Raw genomic sequence first — 10,285 nt, 5'->3', positions numbered from 1 at the left:
GCCTGGCACTGTGCAGAAACTATCCCAAGATAAACAGCGTGCAGTAGCGCATAGAGTTCTGGATAGATCCAGGCTCAGCCCTCAGCTCTGTCACCTCCACTTCACTGTGCAACCTCCTCTCTCCACTCAGCCCTCAGTTTCCCTGCCCAGGAGCTACAGGGGTGGGTCAGCTCTCCTGGGGCTGCTCCAGGCTAGAGGGTTGGAGGCAGTTTCCTGGGGATCTGGGGTCTGGGTCCTGTTCTTGGCCAACACACGCTGAGAACATTTTCCCTCCTTGCCAACCGACAGCCCATCCCTCCTCCATCCTCAGCCCCTTGCCATCTCCAAATCAAACGAAGCTGATTGTCTTAGCTGGGCCTGTGGGTGCTGGCCGGATGGCTAGCCGCAGGCCACAGGCGGAGGTGCCACTGGCCAGGGCCCCCGCCAGACACACAAGGCATTGTCCCTTGGTCAACAGCCCCTGGGCACCTCAGCCCAGCTCCTGGCTTGCCCTCACACCCCTCACCGGCGGCCGCTGTGCTAGGCCCAGCCAGCTGGGGGCCCAAGGCTCCCAGCTAATGGTGAGCCCACCCACCCACGCCCCCAGCAGCCCCCTGTCGAGCTATAACTGCTGAGTTCCATCCTGTCACTGCCATTCTCTCCACGGCAGCATCTGGGGTTCCGGGCGGGCAGCAGCTGCAGCCTGACCGCCGGCTTGGTGGGATGGACTGGCCGCACAGCCTGGTACGTGGCTCATTCCCACCCCACCCCCACCCTCTCTAGGCTTCAGCTTTTCTCTCCTCCTGATTAATGGCCATCTCTGTTTGCCTTGGAATCTGCAGAGGCTAGCTTTCTCCTCTGTCCTCCAGGGAGAAGCGGAGACTGGTCTCAGAGCTTCAGCTATGGCTGGGAGCTCAGGCTCAGCCTGATCTAGGTTCAGCCCATCCACACTCAGCTCTTTTAGGCCCAGGCATGTGGGGAATTAAGGCAGATGGAGGCCCAGGGATCTTCCCAGGCCTGGCTCCTTGGATCCACTAGGCTGAATGACCTTGGGCAAATCCTTCGGACTCAGTTTCCCATACAGAAAGGGAGGGAAGGGGCTTCTGAGTTCAAGAATGTCATGTGGGCAGCTTGGATGAGAGAGCCTATTGTTAGATGTTTTTTTGGCACTAGAAACTAAGACCAAAAGGGAAGAATTTAGCAACTTGAATGTCTGTGGTGGATTTTGTGCCAGGATTTTGTGCACAGAGGGACTATGCCAGAACTTGTTTGCTAGGGTCATGACTTGTTGGGTCACCTGGAGACATCAGTCCCCTCACCTCCCCCCTTGCCTCTACGCTCTGAGGTGAGGGCTATGAGGAAGGTATGGAGCCTGGTGAGATTCAGGACCTAGGGGGTGCTCTGTCAGCTCTACCTCTCCCAGATCCCTTCCTCTCTCTCCTGGTTCTTCTACAGGTAGCTCAGGGGCTGATGGGATCCACTGGGTGGGAGGGATGGGTGGACAAGAGTGGGACATGGCAAGCAGAACCTGGTCCAGGCTAAGGAGAAACCACCAGTCTTCAGCCCCTCCCCTCAACACTTGTTGCTAACACTGTTTTTCCTCTGGGACTATGGAGCAGGACTGAGCTTCACAGGGTCTTGATCCACAGTCTCTCTGAGTGTTAAGTGGCTGGCAGAGGCAAGCCCAGGAGATAAGATAGTGGGTCTAGACACACAGTGCTGTCAATGGGGAACAGACAAATAAAAGAATCACAGCTGGGTGCTGGTGGCTCACCTGTCACCCTAGCTACTCAGGAGGCTGAGATCTGAGGATCATGGTTTGAAGCCAGCCCAGGCAGGAAAGTCGATGAGATGCCTATCTCCAATTAACTACCAGAAAAACAGAAGTGGTTCTGTGGCTCAAAGTGTCTGTAGAGCACTGGCCTTGAGCAGAAAAGCTCAGAGATAGCACCCAGACCCTGAATTGAAGCCCTTCTCCCCAACAACGAGGAATCACAGAGATTGAAGTCAGGCAAGCGACCTATGGAAAGAGCTCCAGTGGCATCTCTGGAACAGTGACATTACAAGGGGAAAGGCAGAACTCTGATGATACAGACCTGTGCAAAGATCCCGTGGCAGAAGGGAGTATGGTGAGAGCAAGTAATTGAAAGGCAGAAAGGTGGAGTCCAAGGAGGGAAAGGAGGAAGGGCCCCGGGAGACCAGGGGTACCTTGGGAAAGATGTGAAGCTAGAAGGTGATGTCATCCAATTTACATTTCACATGGCTGCCCTTGGCTTTGGTGGGAACAGAAGAGCTAGAGCTGGTTTGAAAGTTCAGTTAGGAAACTGTAGAGCCCAAGGAAAGCGAGGTAGTGCCGATGGAAGAGTGGGTGGGAGGGGTTTCAAGCTGGGTCAAGAAGGTGTCTCTGTGACTATCATGGAACCTGGTGCCCACCAAGTGTCTCTATACCAGAGACCAGGTCGGGGCCTGGTCGGGTAGGGGAGGCAGCCCACATGGAGGGCTTGCTTCTCCTTTCTCTTTCCTGAACCCTGACCCTGGGCTCAAGGAGACTTGGCCATCCCACCTTTCTCTTCAGGTTATCCTTTTTGCCATCTCCATCTTCTTGGGGCTGGGCCAGCCCAGAAGCCCCAAAGGGGGCAAGAGGAAGGGGCAGGGACGCCCTGGCTCCCAGGACCCTGGGCCTCCCCAAGTGCCGCTGGACCTGGTGTCTCGGGTGAAGCCCTTCACCCGCATGGAGGAATATGAGAGGAATCTTGGTGAGATGGTGGCCCAGCTGAGGAACAGCTCCGAGCCGGCCAAGAGAAAGTGTGAGGTCAACCTGCAGCTGTGGCTGTCCAACAAGAGGAGCCTGTCACCCTGGGGCTACAGGTAGGTGGACTAGGAAGCAATGGCTGCTCTCCCACCATCCCTGTCATTGCAACAGTCAAGATGTTGGCTTCTGTCACCTGAATGCATGGGTTGGAATATTGGCTCTGCCTCTGAATAGCTAGGAGGCTTTGGGTCAGTGGATGATCCTGTTTCCCCACCTGTAAACCGCAGTGGTAGTGATACCTATTTTGTAGTCTTGCTATAAGAAGATATCTGTGCAGGGTGTCTGTGAGGCCTTCCCACAATGCATTGTGTCCAACCCCCTAGCTGCAGCCCTTCCTTGCTGTATTTATTGCTGGCTGTGTTCATTTAGTTGTTCACGCTGGATGGGGAACTCCTAACAGCTGCATCAGATTCATCTAAGGGTTCCATGTCCCATTGCGTTAAAACCAGGACTCTTGCTCAGCTTGCTTGCTCATGGCTGGTGCTCTACCACTTGAGTCACTCTACCAGCCCAGCCCTTTTCTGGTTATTTTGGTGATAGAATCTCTTAGAATTCACATTGTGAACTTCATTAGATCTCAGCCTCCTGAGTAGCCAGAATTACTGGTGTGAGCCACAGGTACCAAGCTCACAGCCACAGAATGACCTAGGAATTTCTTTTTTTTCTTTTTTTTTTTTGGGGGGGGGTCCGGTCGTGGGGCCTGAACTCTGGGCCTGGGCACTGTCCCTCAGCTCTTCAGCTCAAGGCTAGCGCTCTACCACTTGAGACACAGCGCCACTTCCGGCTTTTTTTCTTTTTGCTTACGTGGTGCTGAGGAATCGAACCCAGGGCCTCAGGCCTGCAAGGCAAGCACTCTACCACTGAGCCACCTTCCCAGCCCTGACCTAGGGATTTCTTAATGTCCTAGGTAACCAAAATGCTGATCTTGGTTCTAGCTCCTAGCTCAGCGGCTGGTAACCAGAAAGGACAGGGTCTACAATGTTGATTGATAAAGAAAAATCTGCCCCTGAAGGGTGCTCATTCAACTGCCCAGGCCACAGATTTTGCAGCCTCCTGGATTCCATGCTGCAATCCTAGAATAGCAATGCTGACTTGAATGGTAAGCGGTATAGCGGTATAAAGTCAAACAGAGTAGCCATTTACCCTACGTGGCTACTGAGCAATGGCAAGGCATCTAAGGAGGCTGAAACGCTGAGTTTAGAGGATTTAAATTAAACCTGCTCATGTGGCCAGTAGCTACTGTATTGGGCAGCCCAGGAATGTGACAGTGGCGAAAGTCAAGGCCCCTCCAGATTCTGACTTCCCTGTTTTACAAAGGCCACAAACATCTTAGGGATTTTGTAGCGCCAATACTGGGGCTTGAACGTGGGGCCTCATTGCTTTGCTTGGCTTTTTCACTCAAGGCTGGTGCTCTATCACTTGAGCCACACCTGCATTTCCATCTTTTTGGCAGTGAATTGGAGATCAGAGTCTCCCCCCCAATGTCAATAGAGTGGAGGAGGCGCAGAGGAGAAGCCTCTGGCAGTCCTGGCCGCAGCACTGTCTGTCTAGGCCTGGGGTGAGCTTCTGGGTGGACGACAGGGAAGCTGGTGCGTGAACTCCCTGAAGGCCTGCCCAAGCAAGCCTGTGGGCGTCGGGGAAGGGGAGGTGTGGGGAGGGCTGGGCCGGGCGATCTGCCCGTTCTGCACCCCCTCACCCTGTGCTCTCCCCCCGCCCCGCCCCTGCAGCATCAACCACGACCCCAGCCGCGTGCCCGCGGACCTGCCCGAGGCGCGGTGCCTGTGCCTGGGCTGCGTGAACCCCTTCACCATGCAGGAGGACCGCAGCATGGTGAGCGTGCCGGTGTTCAGCCAGGTGCCCGTGCGCCGCCGCCTCTGCCCGCCGGCCCCGCGCGCCGGCCCGTGCCGCCAGCGCGCCGTCATGGAGACCATCGCGGTGGGCTGCACCTGCATCTTCTGAGCCGGCCCCGCTCGGCGGGGAGGCCCCCCCACCCCAGCCTCCATAAAGCATTGCTTTCCGCTTCCCCGTGTGCGCAGTGGCATTCTTCTGCCGTGTTGGAGCTGTGCGCACAGCCCCGCGAGGGGCTGACCAGGGACAAGCCGGGTGCCCAGGCAGCCCCAGGCCCCTGCAAAGCGCCGCTCAGAAGCCGAGCTCCGGCCTCCTCACAAGCATGGAGCAGGGTCCGTGATCACTCAGCCAGCCACAGCTCCAACCCGATCTGCTGTGCTGCTATCAGGGGCACTCAGACTTCCGGAGGGCTGTTCATCTAGAGGTTTAGATTTAAGTGGGAGTTGATAGTTTCCTTTTCTTTTTCTCCTTCCTTCCTTCCTTCCTTCCTCCCTTCCTTCACTCCCTTTCTTCCTCCCTCCCTTCTCTTTTCTTCCTTCCTCTCTTCTTTCCTCCCTTCCCTCCTTCCCTTCTTTCTCTTCCTCCCTCCCTCGCTTCCTTCCTCTCTTTCCCTCTTCCTTCATTGTGTATGCTAGTACTAGGACTTGAACTCAATGTCTTGAGCTCTTCCTTAACTTCTCTGGTCAAGGCTGGTGCTCTACCACTCCAGCCACACCATATTCTGCAATTTTGTTGGTTAACTGGAGGCAAGAGTCTCTGAAATTTATCTGTCTGGGCTGTCTTCAAGCCTCCATTCTTAGCCTCCTGAATAGCTAGGACTACAGGCGTCAGCCACCAGCATCCAGCAAGTTTTCATTTTTATGGAGTGGTTTTTTTCTTTTCTAGCAGAGTCTCTCTTGGGTGACCAGCTGCAGTTGGCCTGGGACCACCTTTGGGGAAGCCACTGGATAGTGTCAGAACACTTTTCTGGGACCGACTCATCCTACTCATGGAAGGCTCTTGCCCCTCAATTCTAATTCCATTCCCCCCTATGGCCCCCAGTAATTCAATCTTCCTCCCTGGGCCCTCTAACTCCACAGCAAATTCCCAATCAGCTGTCCTAGGGTCTAAAAATACCCTCCTGCCCCCCAGACAGCTGAGGGGCTCAGGCTATTTTCTGAGTTTGCAGTTAACTGCCACAAGGCTCACAGCCTGTTGAAGGAGTACTTACTTGGCTGCTTGGGCTTTAGTCAGCTTACAGCAGCTTCAGCACTGAATAGTTCAAGTGTCTAATTCCTAAAAAACCAGTGGTTAGGTATGTGCTTGTCGGGGGTGGTAAGTAACTTACCTTTTTTGGTATTGTTCTAGAGTGGATCCTGGTTAAAATCATTCTGGAAACTTCGGCCTGGTTCCAGACACATAGAAAATACTTTTATGCCAGCTGGACAGGTCCCTGTAGCATCTGTCTCTCTATCAGGGTGGCTCAGATCTCTAAGGTTTATAAAAACTAAGCAGATGCTCTAACGCCTAGCAACACCCCAGCCCCATGCTCTCCAGGTCTCAGGCCTGATTCAGGCCCCTGTAAAGGCTCAAGTTTCCCAGGTCTGCCATTTGGTGGTGGGGATGTGGGGAGTATTGAGCTGCAGGAAGGCTGTGCTGGTCCTGGATGGCAAGAGTGGCCTGGAGGTGCATGGACAGGGGACTCCTCCTCATGATGTGAGGGACTTTCTTCTTCCCAGAGCATCAGAAACCCACGAATGCTTCAGAAATGCCCGTTAGAACTGGGTGCTGGTGGCTCACGCCTGTAATCCTAGCTACTCAGGAGGCTGAGATCTGAGGATCACGGTTCAAAGCCAGCCCGGGCAGGAAAGTCTGTGAGATTCTTATCTCCAATAAACCACTAGAAAACTGGAAATAGTGCTGTGGCTCAAACGGCAGAGCACTCACCTTGAACTGAAAAGCACCCAGGCCCAGAGTTCAAGCCCACAACTCTCTCTCTCTCTCTCTCTCTCTCTCTCTCTCTCTCACACACACACACACACACACACACATAAGAATTTCTGCACAAATCACAATGGTAAGAAAACTTGGTCCTGGGGCTTGAACACTGGGCCTAGGTGCTGTCCCTCAGCTCTTCAGATCAAGGTGAGCATTCTACCACTTGAGCCATGCACCACTTCTGGTTTCCTGTGGTTAATTGAAGATAAAAGTCTAGGGGCTGGGAAGTTAGCTCAGTGGTAGAGTGCTTGCCTTGTATGCATGAGGCCCTAGGTTCAGTTCCTCAGCACCATATAAGCAGAAAAAGCTGGAAGTGGCACTGTGGCTCAAGTGGTAGAGTGCTAGCCTTGAGCTGAAGAGCTGAGGGACAGCACCCAGGCCCAGAGTTCAAGCCCCATGACCGACCAAGAAAAGAAAAAAAAAGTCTTACAGACTTTCCTTGCCCAGGCTGGCTTTGAACCATGATCCTTGGATATTAGCCTCCTGAGTAGCTAGGATTACAGGCCCGGCCTTTGGTGGAGCTTTATTGAGTAAGCAAGCAGGCAAGCAGACAGACAAGCAGAAAGGCAGGGGCACACTAACAGAGTGTGGGTACTCTCAAAGGGACACACACACACACACACACACACATACACACACACACACACACACACACACACACACACACAGAGCTCCTTGGCTGTTAGGGGTATTTATATGGTAAAGGCAGGGGTTCTGACATTAAAGTTCTGCAAAGATAGGTATTTTATCTTTGCTCTAATTACTCCTGATGTTACACTGTCTGAGTTTCTGGATGTTTGGGGACATTTCTTCCAGGTAAGAATGCATCCTGCCATAAAACAGATGCTTATCCTTGAGATAAGGATGGCATCCTGTTGTTTACATTTTGGGTAGGAGGTTGCTTAGTTTTGGGAGAGCATTTCTGCCAGGTGAATGGTAATTCTTGGGGTGAGACAGGCATCCCTCAGGAAGAAATGCATCTTGGTGTCTCTCTTTGAAGCAAAGATAATGTTTCTGTGTTTCTAAATACCATGTTTCTGAGTTGGCTTCACCAGGCCTCATTTTCCTCAATTTATCCTACCCCATATTCCCTTAAATGACTTTGGTTCCTTAATCTTTTTTGTTGTTGTTGCTGTTGGTCTGGGTTTGGGTGCTGGCCCTGCGCTCTTCAGCTCAAGGCGAGTGCTTTACCACTTGAGCCACAGCACCACTTCCTAGTCCCTTAATCTTTTTTTTTTTTTTTGGGTCCGGTCGTGGGGCCTGAACTCTGGGCCTGGGCACTGTCCCTCAGTTCTTCAGCTCAAGGCTAGCGCTCTACTACTTGAGCCACAGCGCCACTTCCGGCTTTTTTCTTATGTGGTGGTGAGGAATTGAACTCAGGGCTTCGAGCATGCAAGGCAAGTGCTCTACCACTGAGCCACCTTCCCAGCCCCTAGTCCCTTAATCTTAAGGGAAGTAGATGAATAGATATCTCCTGTATTTGCCTTAAGCTTGAGTTTTTGCATATCTGGCAGCTATTTGCCATAACTCATTTTCCATAGTCTATCTTGTCTCATGATGACGACTTTTCTTCTTTCTGGAGTTACAACTCACCTGTGAAAGGAGCAGAAGGCATGTAGGGATGGCCAGGATCTTTTCTAGTTTTACCACTTTTTTTTTTTTTTTTTGTGGTACTGAAGGTTGAATTCAGCCTTATGCTTGCCAGGAAAGTGCTGTGTAGCTTGAGCTACACCCCTAGCCATCTTGGATTTAGTTATTTTAGGGTTAGGGTCTCATGTTTATGTAGGGGACCAGCCTGGATGCTGATCCTCCTATTTAGGCTTCTCCTGTAGTTGGGATGAGAGGTGCATATCACCACAGCTACTGACAAGATGGGATCTGGTTAACTTTTTGCCTAGTCTGGCCTCAAACTGGGATCCTTCCAGTCTTCACTTCCTGAGTAGCAGGCATTACAGATATAAGCTACTATATCTAGCATTTTTACAATTTTTTTTTGTGCTGGTACTCAGGGTTTGGTGCTGTCTTAGCTTTTTTTGCTCAAGGCTAGCACTATACCACTTGAGCCATAGCTCTACTTCAGGCTTTTGAGTGATCAGCTGGAGGTAAAAATCTCATACACATTCCTGCCTTGGCTGCCTCTGAACCAGAATCCTCAGCCTCCTGAGTAGGTAGGATTACAAGTGTGAGTCATTAGTGCCCAGACTAATAATTCTGAAGCAGAAGCTTGGCCTCGTGAGCGTGGGCTGATCACAGGCCCTTTTCAGTCCCCTGGTTTCAGGGCAGCAGGAAGCTCAGAATTTGGAGAACTAGGTCTCCATAGCCCCAAAGATCATCCTTCAGCCTGAGTTGAAACCGTTTCCTGTTTTCCATTTGCTGGTGAGAAACTCCTACTGCATTGGCCAGCAACCTCCTCTGCTTTCTCCAGCATTGTATTTGCAGCACTGAACAAGGGTCTGGAGCAGAAGGGCACAACACTTGTGAATGAACAGGCCTTTGAAGAACCCAAAGGTTTGCTCCTAGTCCACTACACCTTCATGGGTGGGTGGGAGTACTACATTCCTTCCTTCCCTCTTCACCTCCAATCTTTTTTTTTTGGTCAGTCGTGGGGCTTGAACTCTAGGCCTGGGCACTGTCCCTCAGCTCTTCAGCTCAAGGCCAGCGCTCTACCACTTGAGTAACAGCGCCACTTCTGGCTTTTTATATTTATGTGGTGCTGAGGGATCGAACCCAGGGCCTCATGCATGTGAGGCAAGTGCTCTACCACTGAGCCACCTTCCCAGACCCTTCACCTCTAATCTTACCCTCCACAAAGGACTGCCATCTTTCACAGAGATCCTGTGAAGTTTGTCTTATGTTGGGTGGTACTGGGGTTTGAAGTCAGGGCCTATACTTGCTAGGCAGGCCCTCTTCTACTTGTCATGCCTCCAGCTCCACTATCCCGCACCAAGAGCTATGGCTGGTGAGTTTGACCCCTTTCTTGTATGCCTGGCAGATAATAGGACTGCAAATGTTCTCCATTCTCTCAGGGGTCTGTGGGTCCCTGGGAGCTTCTGTCCTAGCCATAGAAAGCCAAGGTGGTCCCTGGGATAAAGGCTTTAAGTTGGCTCTCAACCTCTTTCCTGGAGTCTTTCCTTTCTTTCCTGCCCACAAGAAAGGAACTGGTGAGCCATTTCCAGGCTGGGGCTGGGAAAGCAGGCCATGTGAGCATGTTGGCTGATTGTGACTTGGAGCTCCCTGAGCCTGCTCCATGAATGCTTAGGACAAAGAGCCAAAGCTCCAGCTTAGAACTGAGGACCTAGAATACCCACCCTGGGTCTATGGCATACCTTCCTTAGGGAATCAGGGAGGGGATGGTTATCAGGGGTAAGTTTTCTGCTTTGTCTTCTGGCTCAATATAAGTTGTAATGCTACCATGACAACTCATGCCATCTTCATTGCAAACCAAGATCAGCTAGAAGCCAGTGGCTTACTCCTGTAATGCTAATTCCTTAGGAAGTTGAGATTGACGACAATGGCTCAAAACCAGCCTGAGCAGACAAATCTGAGACTCTTATCTCCAATTAACAAGCAAAAAGCTGGAAGTAAAGGTGTGTGGTTCAATTGGTAGAGTGCCAGCTTTGAACAAAAAAGCCAAGTGAGAGTACAATGCCTTAAGTTCAAGCCTTAGTA

The 10,285-nt window shown here is 51.9% G+C and overlaps 1 protein-coding gene across 1 annotated transcript; it reads left to right on the top strand.

Moving 5' to 3' along the window:
* The first annotated feature begins 702 nt into the window (after window positions 1-702).
* Window positions 703-4,750, top strand: Il17b (interleukin 17B). Its single transcript, XM_070036006.1, has 3 exons — window positions 703-723; window positions 2,555-2,847; window positions 4,519-4,750. The coding sequence occupies exons 1-3, from the start codon at window positions 703-705 to the stop codon at window positions 4,748-4,750; spliced, it is 546 nt and encodes a 181-aa protein (XP_069892107.1).
* Window positions 4,751-10,285: the final 5,535 nt, after the last annotated feature.

Source organism: Dipodomys merriami, unplaced genomic scaffold (assembly GCF_024711535.1).
Source record: "Dipodomys merriami isolate MVZ:Mamm:240054 unplaced genomic scaffold, mDipMer1.0.p SCAF_27, whole genome shotgun sequence".
NCBI lineage: Eukaryota > Metazoa > Chordata > Mammalia > Rodentia > Heteromyidae > Dipodomys > Dipodomys merriami.
The sequence above is the reverse complement of the archived record's forward strand: the minus strand, read 5'-3'. Positions and strand labels throughout refer to the sequence as shown.

What these genes read in the sequence shown, in the direction of transcription:
- Il17b (XM_070036006.1), top strand. Translation starts at nt 703, where the DNA reads ATGGACTGGCCGCACAGCCTG. An exon ending in TGGACTGGCCGCACAGCCTG is followed by an intron (nt 724 to 2,554) that starts GTACGTGGCTCA and finishes CTTTCTCTTCAG; the next exon opens with GTTATCCTTTTTGCCATCTC. An exon ending in CTGTCACCCTGGGGCTACAG is followed by an intron (nt 2,848 to 4,518) that starts GTAGGTGGACTA and finishes CCGCCCCTGCAG; the next exon opens with CATCAACCACGACCCCAGCC.